Raw genomic sequence first — 18,876 nt, 5'->3', positions numbered from 1 at the left:
AGATTGACTGGGTCGGTCGAACAAAGTAAGTTTAGTGAGTTGAATGGTATATGCAAGTTTAGTTGAGTTAATGAATTAGGCCTAGTCAATAAAACGATTAGCCTAGATGGCTTATGGGGCAAAGTGAACAACTAGTTAACTAGTCAAGTTGGTTTAACTACATAAGCTAGACCAACTTGGTAAGATCGAATGAGCGTTCAAACCAGTCGAACAAGTATAGTTGCCGAACTAGTGAACCCATCAGATGAAACACACTTGTCGGACCAAACGATTAGACCAATTGTGGGATCATTTGATTGGAGAATAATTTGAACTTAATTCGAGAAAGAAAAAAAAAAACAACTGAAATTTTCTATAGGATGTAAAACATCTGCGATAATGCATAGTGAAAGCAAAACATCAATCAACATTTAAAAAAATATGGTATTTGACAAAATGAATGTAATGTAGAAGATACCTAAGCCGATAACGATTGCTATCGAGAGTGCAATGACCTGAACTTCTCCATCTTTTTCAAATTTACATGGATTCAGCAGCGTACACTGACGACGAGTCGATGCTAAACTGGAACTCGTTTGCCTCTATAGCGATCGAAGAACTGAAGAGGAAAGAGGTTGGCATACAGTAAATAAGTGAATTAAGAGTTCGTAAGCGATCGAGGTTTGGATAGATGCTCACTGATCTGACGAAGGGCTGTTGGAATATCCATCCGAGAACGGGAATCCGTTGCAGGAAAATTGAGAGGGTTGGCCAAAAGCCGCTGCAAAGAAATCAGGTCAGGATCGAAGAGTTTCAGCAAACCGTTCGATGCCAACTACGGAAAAGTTGCGTGGATGAAGAAGTTAAACCTGAAGAGAACGAAGAATCCATACAACTCGAGAATCATGCCGAAAACAGGCCATCCAATCAATACCATAAAGAAGCCAACTCCGAATGAGATTGTTCCCTTTGGAATCGGCAGAGGAACCGATCAGTCAAATGTAAATGCTTTGATTTTGGATCGACAAATAGTGTGGGCAAACCTTGTAGTTCTTAGGTTTGGCGAAGAATTGCATTGTCGATTTTAGTCCGATGGTCAACATCAGACCGGAAAGGAAGAGAATCTGAGAGTCCACAGAAAAAGAGCAATGAGGCATTAGTATTCAAGAAACAAGAAACTTATTATACAGCCTTAGGGCCCCAATTGGACCCAAAAAAACAATAAAGACTTACATTACCCATTGCCAAAAGGCCCTTGTCGAAGAAAAATATTATTCCAAGGATCGAGAAGAAAACACCAAACCCTGTAAGCCCCAGCCCAATCTCTGTTGCCGTGTATAAGAACAAAGTATGGGATATATACAGAGATTAGTAAATAACTGAATCCACATAACTATGGAATTCACAAAAAAAAAAAAAAAATTCAAAAAGACAAATAGATACCAGCTAAGTTCTGTTATAACGGTATCGTACAGCAATCTTGTAATGACTTAGATTTGATCTTGGATTAATGTGTCTATGGTAAAGTCTTTTAACTACTTCGAACAAGGAGAAAACATTGCTGGCTTAAAAGGTAAAATAATATCATATTAACAACTAATATGCTTTGACAAAAAAGACAGAAGCAATCACAAAATCAATTGATAACCTAGGAATAATTTCATTAGATGGTTGCTCGACAATGGGTTTTATTGGTTCCCTTATGTTATAAGAGCATCCATATCAATTTCCCTATCACTGTATCTAAAATTTAGGATAACTAACTTACTTTATTAAATTTAGATAATCACTTTTAACTTCACACTACATCAACTATTCTAAAATTTCCATTATCTTTAACTTTTTATTATTTTTTTCTCTTTCTTTTATTTTTTATTATTATATTTATGGAATGAGTGGAAGGAGAGAAATTGAAAAAAATCAGTGGAAGGAGAGTGATTGAAAAAAATATTATTTTACTTTTTAGGGTAGAGGTTTCATTTCCTAAATTTAGAGAATCACTATTCATCAAATCTAAATTTAGGGAATAGAAAGGGTAGCTGATGCAAAGGCTTTTTAGTTACTCTATCCAAAATTTAGGATAAAATCTTTGGATAAGGTAGCTGATGTGGATGCTCTAATATCGGTGAACTTGTTTCAAAACTTGGTTTAGATAAGGAATGATAGCGACTATTATGATGTCAAATCCTCAACATAGAAATGGATATCATATGATGATGAAATGTTGGTAAAAATTATTCGGTTTAAAATAAGACCAGTAGAACCTGTGATAGCAATAATTTGTACTAGGTCTTTTACCGAATTTAAAAATATTTGACTAGATATTATGTAAATAAAACAATGTGCGACAAAAGAACAATCAGGTTCTTAGAAAAGGACAGGACTTTACTTTTTTGATCATTCATCTCAAAAGAAACCATCTTGGCAAGCTAGGCGATTAAAAATAACCTGCAAAGAAACAACTGGTTTAGAATAACTACAAGTTGAAACTGTGCAGTTCACATAAAGAATAAATTTCCGTGGCCAAGTGACTATATCTTTATAAAGTAATTGCACAAATGAATATTTCAACTTGGGTAGGGCTTATTAAATTAGAAAAGACAATTCCTACGATAGCTTCACAATAACCAAGACAACAAGCTGGGAATCCTAATTATTTGGAGTCTATTATACAGATATTTTATTGCTAAAGAGCTCTAGATAAAAAATTTAAAGCTCGAAGCATTTAGACTTTGGATTATCCTAAAGATAAATTAATCGGTTTTGAATTCCGCCTACATAGAAAAAAAGAGGAATAATACACTCAAAATGCAAACCACAAGTTAATAACTTCACTCTAAAAGATGGTGGCTTGCATGCACCAACTGACTTGCTTACCAATGCTAAAAGGAAAAAAAAAAAACTTCAATCAAAGATAACTACTAAGATTTTACATAATCCAAGGATCAGGAGAAAAAAATAGCATCCAAAATCTGGTAATAATGTTATATAGAGGTCTTACTAGTCTTTCTTTACCACTTTTACACCTTCACCTATAACTAATTCAACTTATTTAACCATGCAATTTATTATTTATCATTGAATATGCTCATGCCATCTTAATTTTAATCTAGTTTCTCTCGGTTTACTATCTATAGGAGTACATCCAAAAATAGTAATATTTTTTACCTTATCTCTCCATATCCATTCCAACATTCTCATAAAGACTAAATTAGCTTTCTGTATGTTTTATTTTTTGCTACCTAATACTCTCGCCTATAAAGCACATATACCATATCATATGAATTTTTTTAGCCAAAGTCAAAAATGACGCTCTCACAATTTTGCTCAAAGATAACAATGAAAAGGTAATAATTTATGTTCATTTTACCTGTTTCAGAATATAGCACAATCTTCACTTTTTTTAAATAGGTTTAGCCCATATCTTCTATGATCTACAGACTAGTGATTACATTGTCTTCCCAATTAATAATTACTTTAGCTACATAATAGAGTTAAGCATGTGTACATCTAAGATTCCAGTGAGATGCGGTAACAGACATTTGCTTCCAACTTTTTTAGATACATAATTTCAAACATGTAGCATCTAACCTGCAACCGGTAGCTATTTCAGTGCTTGACCAATTAAACAGCATATTAACTAAATATGGAAGCTAGCAATAAACTGTTCTCTCAAGATCTTTGCGAAGTTGAAAAAAGATAGCATGTGAGATTCTTACGACATCATGAAATCTAGACGCACATAAGGGTCAAAAATCAAGTGAAGAAATAAAAAAACATAAATTACCAGGACAACACAAAATCAATCTGATTTTGAAATCTCAATCCTTTATTATTTAGATGCAGAAGAGAAAATCGAGAAATTATATGGGCAATATAATTAGTGTCAAGTGTCAAAATAGGATTTTAAAGGGTTTATTTCCAAAACGCAAGAACTCCTCTAGATCTGCGACAGCTTGACCTAGCAAGTAACCTTCTTCGCACAAATTAAGATATACAGAGATTCAAAGTAGCAAACTACTCACCAAATCCTCGCGATCGATAGGCGAGGAGAACACGAACTTGACCGCTGATGCTGAGGGCAGAGACCGCTCTGTGCCCTCCTACGGTTTCACAGATCTCGCCCCGAGCGACAAAATGGCCAACCAGGTAACTCAAAAGCTTGGCTGCCCTTTTATCGGAAGCTTGTGGCCCTTCCGCTGCAAGGAAGCCTTTATTTGGGCTTCACCCTCCAGGCCCGATCCATTTAGACCTCTCGCGGAAATTACGTGACCACATGGAGGAATAAATTATTCCAGAAAATATTAAATATTTCTGTCAAAAGAGACATAATTATTATTAGAAAATATTTTTTTATTATTTATTAGATACATCTTTTAAAAGAGACATAATGCTTATTATCTCGTCTTTTTCTTCTGTCCTTTTGGAACAATGTAGCGACTAGCATATAAAGTCATCATAATATCTAGAATTTAAATTTTAATATAATCAAAATAAATATTTTTCTCATGTGTCAATTACTATTTAAAAAGATAATAGTTATCTATAAATTATCTTCTTCGTATTGACATTGGATGGATTGACAGGAGCGCTGAAATCCAGCATAATTACCTTACCATTTTTTTCTTTTTTTAATATTTTAAAAAATATATACTTCGCTCAATGTTAAAAGGGTTTAGCATATATGCCAATCCTTCCTTTTATAATTATTTCAAATTGTCAACCCACTATTTTCTATTTTTATTTTTCAAAATTAACATAATAATTTCTTTTGTCCTTGAAAAAGGTCAACACCCTTTTATGTAATATATATAGATAAAATAAAGATAAAAGCTTTTCACAAACCAAACAAAATGACTAATAACACGCTTCTTTAGTAGGTGCAAACGAATCGAGTGGAACTAAAACGTGTTCGATATTTTTTTTTCAAATTAAATTTAAATCTATAATATTTTATTCAATTATTCATATATGAACGAAACTCAAATTGATCTCTATTTATTTTTATATAATTTAAAGTTAAATATGCTTAAATTAGTATTCAAATAACTGAAACCAAACTCACATTTAAATCATTCGAGCCATCATTTGTAAAGCTCAAATTTCATTTCCAACTAAGCTCGAGCCATCATTTATATTTTCAGCTTCAAATCGAATTTGAGTCTTCAATCCAAGATATTCAGATGAAAGTCCACATGAAAGGCACAAATCTAGGGAGTCCTAGAGTGCCACATATTGCAGCAGAGTTCCTTATTCATCTTTCATTCATTCAGTATGAGTTTTATTCAGCATGTAACACAAGCACAACATGCCATAGCAAAGCCAAATGGCCAAGGTCTCTATATGTATAAGGCATTGTTGTTGATCGCTAGCACCAGCATTGTATCTACGAGCTGGCGCCAAACACCCGTATCCTCTCCTCGATTCTGATATGGCAACAAGGGCAACAAGTTTTTGCTGCCTTCTCATGGTTCTCATTGCAACTCGCACAAAGAACCTGATGCGAACAGGGCAAGAAGACGACAGAGACCTCTTCTTTTGCACAAACGACGCACGCCCTGTTGCGATGCATTGTTTTAGGAGAGTTGCAAGTGAGTGGCTTGGCATTGGCCTCTTTAACAGGATTGGCTTCTGAATCAATTGACGGAGACGTCATTGTATTTGGAACTGCATATGCTTTGAGACGAGCAAATTCTTCCTCAAGCCTCTGGATATCGTCCTTGTGACGCTGAAAGTCTAACTCGATCTTTCGGCGCAGCAATTCTTGTCTTCGGCTGGCATTCACCTTAGCTGCTTCTTTGGCTCTACGTTCTTCCTCAGCTAATTTGACAGCTTCTTCGTTAGCCTTATTCTCTTGTTTCCACTTCACCTGCATGTTAAAACTTAAACATCAAAAGTGTACCTGCTACCAAATCAAACAACTACTAAACATGGAGAAATAACAAAACCGGTCTGGCCTAGGTGAAATTAGAAGGGGGCATATATGCAGCTTCGATTAAATTTGGACTAAATCAAATTGACCAAATCGTAAGCTCTCCTGCTTGATAACTTAGAGCTTGATGATTGCATGACTTACAGCAAAGCAAGCCCAAGGTGTTGTGAAGGTGCTGTTAGTTCCTTAAAAACACCTCATGTAAGTGGGTTCTCCAAGACTGCTACATGCCGTAACATCGATTCATTTGACGGATACTTCATTGCTACCTCAAAAAACTTCGACATTAACCAGGTACTCTACTCTTCCACAAGGAATTATTTCATGTTCAAGCAAGTTTGAACAGACTCGGGGTGAGACATGACCACTATGGGAGGCAACAATAGGGAATTTTCCACAAAGAATGAAAGCTTGATTAGGCCTCATGGAGGAAGAAGGCCAACAAGTCGTGGACTAATTTTCTCCGAGAAGAAGCAATGACAGGACCTTAGGAATAAGCATCGGCTAACTCTGTGGCTGCAGCTGCAATGGATCTGATTAAGTGGTATTTAATCATATTCTGTTGGATCAATTATTTTAACTGATTTCAAGGTAAAAACTGGTCCAAACTGTAACTGCTTACACCTTAATCTAATTCATATTCTGTACTTAGAAAATTAGAAATATGATATAGGCAGAAAACAGGTAGTTCATGATTATTTCTTCGCCAATATGACAAGAATATAATCAACATGAAATTACACTTTCATCATTTATTAATTCTAAATCCTAATTATATTCTCGAACCCTTATCTGCTTTTCACATAACAGACAGATTCTACACTAAGGATCTGATTACTTGGATGAAATTAATCAGGGAAAAGAGATAAAGGTTGTACGTAAATGACAGAGTTGAGTTTCATCTGTAATTTTATGATCATTTCCCATATCTCCCATCTAAGTAATCAGACCGTTAGAATCAATTTACTAAAGGTAGGACCAGCTAAGGAAAAGGGCATGGAAATTCCTTGGGAGGAGAGCAGGATGAAAGAGAGTTGTCGCGCGGGTTGATGATTTTACCACATTTCAGATTACTGTTCTGGTGTTTTCACCAGCTTTGTCCCAAGGAATCACAAACTAGAAGAATATTTTTCCATTCATTTCCTCAATTTCTTTTCCCTAGCTCATTCCTTTCCCTTCCTATCCCCATAGGAATCTAAGCCTTGATAGATCTCAGCTTCTTCATGTGTAAAGTCACCTTTATAAACAAGAAATTAATAAAGGACAATCCGGAATATGAATCTCCTACCAATGTAGGGTCCGAGAAAGGATATATGTATGCAACCTTGCTCTACATTGCAAGAGGTTATTTCTAGAACTCGAATTCATGACCAGTCACACAGCAACAATTTCACCGTTGCACCAAGGCTCCCTTCTCCTTTATAAACAAGTTAATAATTTCAGAAAATCTTCTAATGAGAAGGATGAAGTATATAATGGAATTTTTATGTCAAACAGCTGTTAGAAGTTGGTAGATTCCTGAACGAAATCAAGATGGTGCGGTGCAACAAAATACCATGTTGTCCTTCAAAATAGTAGTTGCATTGATGTGTGTATGCATGCTAATTAATAATTTCAGAAAATCTTCTAATGAGAAGGATGAAGTATATAATGGAACTTTTATGTCAAACAACTGTTAGAAGTTGGTAGATTCCTGAACGAAATCAAGATGGTACGGTGAGACAAAATACCATGTTGGTCTTCAAAATAGTAGTTGCATTGATGCGTGTATGCATGCTAACGATAAAGCATCACAATACTAGAAAATTACTGAAGGAAATTGTCTTCCTTAAAATATGATAGAGAAAATTATGTGAAATAAAAATTTCAGTAGTTTGAATTACTGTTGAATCTTGAGTTAATCTACAAAGTCAAATGAATAAATAATAAAGTTAATTTACCTAGGAAGATCATATGAAGAAAAGACCATGTCAAGTTGAATCCGATATTATGAACACTGTGCAAATAGTAGTAACATATTCAACAATTAAAAAGTGATAGAGCAATCACCAATAATTTTGGTGCAAAGAGAAACCAAGAACATCTATCATGTTGGGTAGGTCGGTGCCATGTTAAGGAGACAAATAGTGACTCAAGCCTTTTGTTTTGGTGCAATAAACAATAAACAATAAACAATAAACAAAACAAACAGAATTGGAAGTTTGAAGCATCATAAGACCCTTGAAATCTAACCCCATTTTGAATGTGATAACTAAAATCTGAGTCTTCTAATCCTGTGTCTACTTAAATGGAAATTAGATAGAGAAGAAAAGAAAGGAAATGGAACAACATGATCAATTTCTCTTATTTACATTGGAGAAAATAGAGAAGAGAATAATTTAGTTCCATCCATCTCTTGTAGTTCCAATCAGATAGAAAAGAATGGAAATGAAATTTATACATTTTGTAAGAACAAATAAATGAGAGTGCATCTCTTCCTTCAATTCTTCCCAACAAGATAGATGAAAAAAAGTGAAAATAAGATAATTCAACTCATTTCTTTCTTTCCTCTTTCCTGTACTATTTCATTTCCCATCTACTTCTTCCCCTCCAAATAAACAAAGCATACAGTGAAAACTAATTCATGTAGCACAAAAAATTAACCCAAACTCACACAAATAATTGGGACGAAATTGACATGGCACAAGGCATAAGTGGAGTTTTTATTAAATTAAAAGATGGCCATAAGATGAAGAATTGGACCTCTTTAGTCTTTACAAGCCTAACCTAAAAACAATCTAAAATATCCTAGCAAAACTATATGTACCAAAACTATTCAATGAGTTAAAGCAAACAATTACCATCTTAAAACATTTTCTTAAAACTTTATTCTCCTAAAGAGGAACTCTTACCAAAATAAAATCATTAAAAATCTCAAACTTTTAAAAACCCATCCTCCTTGTTTATCACTACTTGGATAATTTTATATTCAATGATGAAATTAAATTTGTAATTTGTTGTCTGCTCTTATTATCTGAGATCTCAAATATTTAAAGAAGTTAATATAATCAATGAATGAACTATGATGATATTTAACTAAAAATATTCCAAAAAAGATTAGCATTTTATAACAAACAATAATTGAATTCGATTTAGGCCTACCTCATATTCCTTTGTTGCATCCCTGGCTTCATCAAATTTCTTTTGCATCTGCTTGATCTTCTTCTTCTCCTCTGCAATTTCTTTCTGCATTTTCTCCCTTTGCTTCTCCCAAGCCATCAGCTTTTTAAGATACTTCTTCTCCCTCCTAGACACTTCAGCACATGTCCTTACTGACTCTGATGCACTCAACTTGGAAGCTTCTATCTCAGCTCGCATCTCAGCATTCTCCGTCTCCAGCCGTCGTACGACAGCATTTGATCGGTCCACCTGCCCACTCACCTTCTTTAGTGCACCTTCCATCCCAGTAAGCCGCTTCATAGTGGCATCCTCTAATGTATGATTTCCCTTTTTTAACCGCAAGTTCTCCTCCCTTTCCATCCTCAGCAGCCTCAGCTCTGTGAGGTCATTGCTCAGCTTGCGAGCAGCCTGCAGTGCCTTCTGCTGAGCCCACTCCTTCCTCTCCTTTACCTGGGCCTCAAGATCCCGAATCTGGTTAATAACGTCCAAGATCACGTCTTTCTTGGGATCCCCTGAACCATTTTCTTCTAGATTCATGCCTTCCAAAGCCTTTAGTACGGAATCCACTGCGCTGAGATCCGAAGAGGAGTCATTCTCCCTTCTATCGGCAGCGGCGGCAGTGCCGCTATCTACCTTCGGCGGCAGCTGCTCTGACGGAAAATTAGAGATCTTTTGAGGTGTCGATAGCTTTAAAAATGGACGAAAACCAGAAGTCGGAGTAAACGACGTTGCATTCCGCCTCATGGCAGACTTCATAGAAGGATGAAGAGCATAGCGCCGAGGATCGGCAGCAATATCACCACCAAAAACAGCTGGGGCCACCGTAGCAGCTTCATCAGATTTGCAAAGACTAAAGGAGGGATTTCTCAACTCGTCATCTCGGGTGATGGATGCGGTCACAGGAGAAGGAGGTGGGTCCAGGGTAGGAGATGGATGTGCAGTAGCCGACGGCGGCAGCGACAAGAACGGGATCTCAATAATGCTGGCGCGACCAACCTGCAGATCGCTCATCAAAAGGCACCACATGGCGTCGCCACGGGTAAGATTAGGGCGCATCTGCTGGAGAAGACAAACCAAGCCTGCGAGTGAGTGTTCCTGGAGATGGCGGAGGTCAGTGAATCCATTCGCTGCGGCAGGGACGACCGCGGAGGAATCCTTCCGAGGCAATGGCGTGCTGAGATAGGCGATGGCGTTCTGGAGGATATTGGAGAGCACGTCCATCGATCCGTAGCAATAGCCATTGCAGAGGACAGCGCGGAGCGCCGCGTCCTCGTCATAGCCCAGAGCCACCAGCCGCGAAATCGCCTCCCTGTAGACAAGGTCAAGGTTTCCAAGGAGGTGTTCTTCTAGCTGCTCCTCCGTGAAGTATCCCCACCCGGCGTCGTCGTAGGGACCGGGGGCATAGGATGGGTTAGGGATGCCGAATCCGGGGTCTGGATCCGGGTGACCCAAGGAGGAAGGGGCGGGATTGGGAGGCAAGGAGGAAGGGGCGTCGATGGCAGGATCGGAGGCCGTGGAGGCGGAGTCCGGCGGGTTCTTCAACGAGCGGCGGGGCTTCCGGAAGCCTCGGATCGGCTTGTTTCGTGCGTTGCTGCCCATCAGATAAGGCGGAGGCGATCGGAGACGAGAGATTGGAGGCGATCGGAGACGAGAGATTGGAGGCGATCGGAGGAAAGAGAGAGGTTTTGGATTCGGCGAGGATTGAGATCGGAAGGAGGTAGGAAATGTGGTCGTGGCTGACGAAGGGAGATCTAGAAGGCCCAAATCTGGCATTTAATATTTAATTGGAATAGGCAGTGGATTGGGATTGGGCCATTAATGACCCATTAAGGCTTTGATCACCTTAATTCACTTTAATTGTGTCCACGGTGTGAAGTGGTAAAAGATGAATACATTCATTTCTAATATTTCTATTAATTTGTCCTAGATCAATATGGAAGAAGTAAATCATATAGAGCTATTAGTCTTTGGAATAGTGACTAGCTCATAAAGAAAGTATTTACCTCATCTTTGTAGAGATTTGAACCCCAAATTTTATTATGGTAACATCTCATGTGGTAACTACTAAATCATCTCGAGGGGACTTAATTGTATCCATTGAATGCTCAGTTGGCTAGAGGATGTATAAGAGATAAATTTTTGACAAGAGCGTATTTTTAAGAAAATAAACTCCTTTCACTCTTGGACAACTTTAATCCATGATTTACTTCTCTACATAACTTAGGGATAGACGATAAGGAACAAGTAGAGTCAGCGTAATAATCTTTTGTTATAACATGTTCACCCCTAAGGGCGTGTTTGGTTCGGGGTTATCACTGATAACCTTAGTTGGTTATCAACGATAACTTTGTTTGGTTTAAGTAATTGGTGATACCTGGTAATGCAACATTCCCGCCACATCAGCAATTAGGGAATATAACCAGAAATTATAAAACCTTGGAAATCTTAGGTTTTCTACGATTCCAGGGTTATTAATATTTTTTTTCCAAATATACCCTTCGAAGAGTAGGAGATAAGCAAGAGCAAATTATGAGGGATGTCAGCCTATGCCTTCTCTTCCCGCCGAGCTCCTCCATGAGATCTTCTTCCGCCTCATCCTCCTGAAGTTTCATGTGTCCGCTCACGACTTCTTTTGATGACTTCCGTAGCCTCTATGAGGGAAGCTCCGATCACAAGCTCCGATCGCCACAGAGGAAGGCTCCTCATCTACAAGAAGAGGCTTCCTATAGGTAGTCGTCGTGAGCTCCAGAAGTCACGCGACACCGACTTTTGCCTCCAGAAGTCGTCGTGAGCTCGTCGCGATCAACTTCGCTAGCCCCATAGGGTCGCGCGACAGATCTTGCCCAGCCCCATAGGGTCGCGCGACACCGTGTCGTCGCGATGCAGGCGGAGAAGGGGAAGGAGAGGTGGATGGAGGCGCTGAAGGAGCTATGGAGCGCTGAAGGAGCTATGGAGGGTGAAGTGCAGGAAGACGAGGAAGGAGAAGTGGAGGGCGGTGCTGGAGGAGTTGTGGAGGGTGAAGCACGGGAGGGGGTGGGCGGAGGCGCACCGACGGCTTGGGGTGAAGCTGTTGGCAAAAAAAAAATTGTGGAGGAATTCTAGGGAAAATAAAATCTATTAAAATAATTAAAAATTTTAATCACATATCTAAATATATATAAATTTAAAATATATATAATAAGTTAATTACATATCTAATTATATTTTAAAAATATATAAATTTATTTTAAAATTTAAAATTTATAAATCAATTTTATTTATTTATTATATATATTATCAACTTATTCATTAATATAATAATAATAATTATTATTAATTTAATTTAATTTATTCTACAAAATTAATCATATAATTAAACAAGGGGTAATATAGTAAATGTCAAGTTAGATTATACCATTACTTAATTGAACCAAACAAGATTAAGATTATGTTTTATTCACTCATAACCTTGGTTATGTGATTACTTAGTAATCACATAACCAAGATTATATACGATAACTTGAACTAAACGCACCCTAATTATTTATATCCAAAGAGAATACCCATATCCATATAGCAAAAAAATATATTAAAAAAAATAAATTATGGATAAAACAGCATGAGAATATACATATATATATTTAAAAAGTATAAATGATATTAATCAATTTATAAATATTTAATTATTTATATCAATTTCAATCATATAATTAACAAAATTACTATATATATATATATATAATTTTAAATTTAATTAAAATAATAAAATAGAATAAAATTTATTTAAATATAAATAATAATATGATAGAAGATAAAACTTAGATAAAAAACACATAATTATTATTCTTAGACAATTTAAAAATTTTAATAGAAGATTATTTTTGACAATAAAATTTTAAATTTTTTAAAGTATTTCTTTTCTAGAAAGATGGATTAGAGTTTGGATAAAATTTTAGGTTTGGATTTTTATTTATTTATTTTATAGGAAGGTTTTCTTTAAAAAAAAAATAAATTAAAATATTTAATATTTAAATTAATTTTTTAATTAATATATTTTATTTTTATGATACTAAAATTGTATGATTCCGGTCGCATAGTTTCTAGATTTTAAATCCCAATTTTTAAGTGGGAAAAAGCCAAAAAAACTATTGGTTGGAGCCAAACAAAAAAACATTTTAACAAATTAGAATGAGCCAAAGCATAGACAAGGATTCTGAGAACACCAAATGAAGGAGAGAATACATAAACCTTCTACATGAACCAAAACCATATAAATATGGATTCTTAGATCTTATTAAACATCAAATAAGATGAATATATAAGGTTTCCCACAATGAGAAAGGATTGCTAATAAGGGTAAAAAATAATTATTTATACACGGTAGGATCGATGATCCAGATAGACAGATTTAGAAGTTATGATCAACGATCCACCAACATTGAATGAGATTCTGGATATAGCAGCGGCAAACTTAGCTATAAGGTAGTTCATAAATAGGTTACTAGTGACATGGCCAATGAGTAAGATCAAAGATTAAAAAGGCTCTTACCGGGTATTCACATTGATGGGTGTTATAATATCCATCATCTCATCAAAAAGTGTAGGATCCACATATCACATACATATTATATTAACAAATTTATTTTTTTATATTCATTTTAATATTAACCTTCATTATTTGTGGGGTCGTTATTTATTCATATTATTTTTATTACAATTTTAATTATATTTACATAATTTAAATGATTATTATTTAAAATAATTAATAACCTTTTGTTTTTAAGTTGAAAACACAATCTAAGAACTCTGAATTTCAAATGCTAGATTAGAGCCATTAACCAAGCAGAAAGAGCTGGATGATACTTGAGCCTCACCTCGGTATGGAACATCTCCGAGCATAGTTAACACAGAAATTAAATGATCTAGATAAGAACAGTGTACCATACTTTAAAATACTTTAAGGCATTTATAAAATCACATTAGTTAATTAATTGATTAAAAAATTCCATCTATTTAAAGAACAACTCACCAACTTGATTCTTTTGTAGATCGCCTATATATACAAAAACTCTACACGATAAATATAGGAAAAGAGATAAAAGAATTTGATCCTGTCCGAAGTCAAGGTGATGAATATTGGAAAATGTGATGTTTCTATTGATCGTGCATGGACTCTGATCTAGAGGGACTTGTAACTACAACAGCGTCAGTGTCGAGCCAGGGAGGGGTTCTCTGATGATGACCCTCCGACGCTCAAGTCAGTCACCGACAATGTAGAAGCAAGGAAGCGAAGTAACAGAGTAACAGTGTGGTTATAGTAAAAATTAGCATACCTCCGTTGAAGCTTGGGGCCCTTTATATAGAGCTCCGGGGGCGCGCGTGCACGCTCCTCGAGACGTGCACGCTTTTCAAAATTTTCCCTGAAAATACATGTCAGGAAAATATCTCTGACACCATACCTTAACGACCCAAGCATATCTCTGACGTGACAGTGGAAGTTTCCGTCGTACAATCCACTACCTGACCATGTCGTCGACCATGCGCCTGTTAGTGGCACAGGCTTCTAGAAGGATATCACAGAAGCCGAGTGGGTGAGCCGTTCGGCCAACCATCAGTCGTCCGGACGCTATCGTTCGCGGGATGACCGCTCGGCCAACCACCTACTTCTCGAACTCCGCTTTGTTTGTAATATGCTCGCTCGTGGCTCCGTTGGGCTGATTCCGAGGTTTGATGTAACTCTGAGTGGGGCTGGCCACTCGCGGCGTGTGCCTCATTGACACACTTCTCTGAGCGTCAGAAACTCGGTATGTGGTCGAGCTATGATGATGTTGGATCGGACCTTCTCTATCCCGATCGTGCGAGTGGGCCGCTGTTATTATTCCACAAGTGCACGGATTCGTCGTTAGTAATAAAGATTATCGATCCTACGAGGACTGATTATAAGAACTAGCAATGGTTCACTTAGAATTAGCTAAACTACTAATGGTTGTAAGTTATCTAAAGAAAAGAGATTTGGGAAGCAGAAACGAGAACTAATAAAGAAAAAGTAATTAACTTGGTTTATGAAAAGTTCTAGGAGTTCGGTTTCATTGTGGTGATATTGATGTATTACGTTCTATCCTTTACTCATTGTCCATCAACATGCATTTGCCGGAAGCTAAAGTAACTTCCTTAAGCACTAAATAGAGAAGATCCCTGTGAAATCCTGTTACGGTTAACCCTTGTCACTAGAGCGCCTCGGTAGATCACAAGAACACAACTCTAATTTGTGCCATTAAGGATAGAAATAAGAGCTTGGTTTGGTCTCTTGCTTCCTTGCGGAGAAGTTGCCTCTCCTTTCGAGGAAATACCCTAGATGTCCGTGAACGGGTTACCCCTGTCACTAGGGTCTCTCGGGTATACGATCTAAGATACTCTCTCTACGAGGTTAGCAATTCCTACACAATCAATTAATATGCAACAAGTCTCATGCATAGTAGTTGAAACAAAGCAAGCGAAATCATCCAATGAATAAAGGCATAAATACGAGTCTTACATCAAAACTAATCCACAACTACTCCCCTGATCCTAGAACAAGGAATCTACTCCATAAACGCCATAGAAAAATTCGAAGACATAATGTAATTAAGCATACAATCCTCAAACAAGAAGAGAGAAAGAGAAAGGATGCTTATCCAACGACGACGAGTAATCTTATCCAATCCTTTGCTTTTGGAGTTGATGTGATGATGAAGGATCGCTGGACAGAGGTCCTGGACGGCGTGGAAAGGCACCAAGGTAATTCTCCCTTTAACGGCTCGCTCCCCCCTTGAGGAGAAGGGTTAGAACCCTTTTTATATGCTAGGGTGCGGCGCCGCGGTATTCCGTGAAGATATTGCAGAGCTGTGCCCCTTTTTTGCTTTTGGCTGCGCTGCATGGCCGTGCCAATTGGCACGGCTGTGTGGATCTGGGCTCTGCTTCTGGGACACGGCCGTGCAGGATTGCACGACCATGCATTGCTTGGCTGCGGTCGTGGGGGGCACGGTCGTGCAGGTTTGCACGACCATGCATGGATCCATCTCTATTTGGTCGCATGACCATGCAAGAGTTGCACCGCCGTGCACTGTTCTTCCTCTGTTTGGCTACACGACTGTGCGAGGTTGCACGACCGTGTTCTCTGCTTCGTTTCGGTACATCGACAATCGCTGTTTTTGCTCCGAAAGTTATCCTTGTCAACACAAAACCAAACAAAGAGCAGATCTCCGAACAAAAGAGTAATTATGATGAATATATGATAAAAGAGATGATCATGCAAAGAATATATACGTATAAAGCAAGTGAATGTGTGTTAAAACATGCATAAACGATCATAATATTTACGCATATCACACCCCCAGACTTTAACCTTTGCTTGTCCTCAAGCAAAACGCTGCAAACTATATTCATGAGTTCCTGCAGTGTTTCATAATTCCTAGTGTATTCGCCTGACTCTATCAACTAGTTGTTAGGATGTATACTAAAAGCCTAGCTTTTGGTATAAACATTTATTTAGAAATAAGAATCACATTGGTCAAATAACTACATTTATGATAAATGTAGTTGTTCAATTAATTTATATTGTAGATAATATGGTGTGTGGTGTCACACACAGAGGATCATGTTATCAGTACCTTATAAATTATAAACAGTAGCTCACGACCATGATGGAAAGGAATAAACCATTGGAAGGTCGTAGTGTAATTAGGTGTTAGTTTATCTTAACTATATAATTACACTAGTACACTAAGAGTGTATTGAGTAGGACCATTAGAGGTCGTTTCTTTTATACTGACTTTATAAAGGAACAAAGACCTCAGTTATTATGGAAGTGTGTGCTCTTAATCCTAATATAATAACAAACACATATATTTGATATTTATTTCTTTAATTTATCAATAGGTGAGATTTAGTTCGATGAATCAATAAGCCCGATAAGTTGGGAAATGATATCACTTATAGTGTGTGTTGTTGATTATAGAAGGAAACTGTGTCCTAGTAATCTAGGTTGAGAATGTCCCCAAGAGGAGCTCATAAGGATTGTCATGTTAAACCCTGCAGGTGGACTTAGTCCGACATGTTGATGAAGTTGAGTGGTACTACTCTTGGAGCTAGATATTAATTAAGTGAGTTGTCAGTAACTTACTAAATAAGTGGACATTTGTTATCTTAAACACAGGGAGACTAACACACTCATAATAAGAAGGATTCCAAAATGTAATTTGGGATTGGTGCGGTAGTTCAATAATAGTTCTTTAGTGGAATGAATTATTATTGATAAAATTAAGTTGTGTGTTCGGGGCGAACATGGGATGCTTAATTTTATCGGGAGATCAAAACCAATTCCTCCTCTCGGTCCCTATCGTAGCCTCTTAATTATAGAGTACTATACCCACCTATACCCACCTTCTTACCCATCCCATAAGGGGCCGGCCAAGCTAGGGCCGGCCAAAGTTTGGTTTATGGGTGCTTCAAGGTGGCCGGCCCTAGCTTGGGTTCAAGCTTGGTGTGGCCGGCCCAAATTAAAATAAAAATGATTTTTATTTTTAAAAATTTTTCTTATGTGGATAACATGTTTTAAAAGAGAGTTTAAAAATTTAAATCTTTCCTTTTATAAGATTCTACAAAAGATTAAGAGAAGAGCTAAATCTCTTTCCTTATTTGTAGATTAAAAGGTTGATTTTAATTTTGGTAAAAACTTTCCTTTTTAACCATGTTCATGATTTAAAAGAAAGTTTAAAAAATTAATAATTCTCTTTTATTAGTTTCTACAAAAGATTAAGAAAAGATTTGATATCTTTCCTTATTTGTAGATTAAAAGATATTTTAATTTTTAGAGATAATTTTTTTTTTATCCACATGTTTAAAAGAAAGATTTTAATTTATTAAATTTCTTTTTTATAAACCAATCATGAAGGGATTAAATTATTGGAGAAATTTTTATAAATTTCCGGAAACAAATTAGGAAGGTTTTAATTCTTGATTGAATTAAATTTCCTTTGATTGGAGGTTTGTTGTGTGGCCGGCCATGTTGATTAAGAAGAGGAATTTGATTTTAATTAATTAAATTTTCTTTTTCATGTCAAAGAAATTAAGGAAGTTTTTATTAAAGTTTCCTTATTTGCCAAAACCAAGGATTATAAAAGAGGAGGTAGAGGAGCCTTCATGAGATGAACTTCTATTCTTTTTCTTTTCTCTCCTCTTTGGTTTTGGTGGCCGGCCCTATTTCTCTCCTCTCCTCTTGTTGGCCGAAACTCATCTCTTGGTGGAGCTTTTGTTTGTGGCCGGATCAAGGAAGAAGAAGAAGGAGAGAAAGCAAGCCTCGTCTCTAGCATCCCTTGGAGCATTGGTGGTGGCCGAAATTCTTCATCCTTGGAGGAGTTTATTGTGGCCAAAATCTAGAAGAAAGAAGGAAGGTGGAAAGGTGGTTCTCATCTCGGAAGATCGTTGCCCACACAACGTCCGAGGTTAGAAGAGGAATACGGTAGAAGATCAAGAGGTCTTTCTAAAAGGTATAACTAGTATTTTTCCTTTCCGCATCATACTAGTTATTTTTGGAAATAATACCAAATACAAGAGGTATATGATTTTAGTGTTTCGAATATGTTTTTCGATGTTGTGTTTTTTTGTTTTATTTTTCCTTGTGATTTGATTGTTCTTTTCAGTTAACCTAAAGTTATTTTAGGAAATTAAATATTAGCTTTCCATAAAAGGTTTTGTCTAGTCGGTGGTGGTTGCTCCCATATCCAAGAAGGCCGTGTGCCTCGCCACGTCAGTATTGGGAACCAATTATGGAAAATAATATTTAATGG

The 18,876-nt window shown here is 36.8% G+C and overlaps 2 protein-coding genes across 2 annotated transcripts; both read right to left on the bottom strand.

Annotated features, from left to right (window-relative positions):
• Window positions 1–383: 383 nt before the first annotated feature.
• On the bottom strand, window positions 384–4,146 carry LOC122043089 (vesicle transport protein GOT1-like). The gene is made up of 7 exons (XM_042603547.1): window positions 4,005–4,146; window positions 2,369–2,427; window positions 1,213–1,304; window positions 1,023–1,103; window positions 849–946; window positions 679–760; window positions 384–598 (listed from the first exon to the last, which is right to left on the bottom strand). The coding sequence occupies exons 2-7, from the start codon at window positions 2,397–2,399 to the stop codon at window positions 560–562; spliced, it is 423 nt and encodes a 140-aa protein (XP_042459481.1). The 5' UTR covers window positions 2,400–2,427; window positions 4,005–4,146; the 3' UTR covers window positions 384–559.
• A 935-nt stretch (window positions 4,147–5,081) lies between these two features.
• On the bottom strand, window positions 5,082–10,817 carry LOC122043087 (MND1-interacting protein 1-like). Its single transcript, XM_042603546.1, has 2 exons — window positions 9,053–10,817; window positions 5,082–5,848 (listed from the first exon to the last, which is right to left on the bottom strand). The coding sequence occupies exons 1-2, from the start codon at window positions 10,667–10,669 to the stop codon at window positions 5,366–5,368; spliced, it is 2,100 nt and encodes a 699-aa protein (XP_042459480.1). The 5' UTR covers window positions 10,670–10,817; the 3' UTR covers window positions 5,082–5,365.
• Window positions 10,818–18,876: the final 8,059 nt, after the last annotated feature.

Source organism: Zingiber officinale, chromosome 2A, assembly GCF_018446385.1.
Source record: "Zingiber officinale cultivar Zhangliang chromosome 2A, Zo_v1.1, whole genome shotgun sequence".
NCBI lineage: Eukaryota > Viridiplantae > Streptophyta > Magnoliopsida > Zingiberales > Zingiberaceae > Zingiber > Zingiber officinale.
This window is presented reverse-complemented; position numbering and strand designations above follow the sequence as displayed.

Excerpts from the sequence above, each read along its gene's own strand:
- LOC122043089 (XM_042603547.1), bottom strand. The coding sequence starts at position 2,399 with ATGGTTTCTTTTGAGATGAATGATCAAAAAA. Across the intron at positions 1,104-1,212 it reads GCCTTTTGGCAATGGGTAAT|ATTCTCTTCCTTTCCGGTCT; the intron begins GTAAGTCTTTAT and ends GTGGACTCTCAG. Across the intron at positions 947-1,022 it reads CCAAACCTAAGAACTACAAG|GGAACAATCTCATTCGGAGT; the intron begins GTTTGCCCACAC and ends CCGATTCCAAAG.
- LOC122043087 (XM_042603546.1), bottom strand. The coding sequence starts at position 10,669 with ATGGGCAGCAACGCACGAAACAAGCCGATCCGAGGCTTCCGGAAGCCC. Across the intron at positions 5,849-9,052 it reads ATGCAACAAAGGAATATGAG|GTGAAGTGGAAACAAGAGAA; the intron begins GTAGGCCTAAAT and ends TTTAACATGCAG.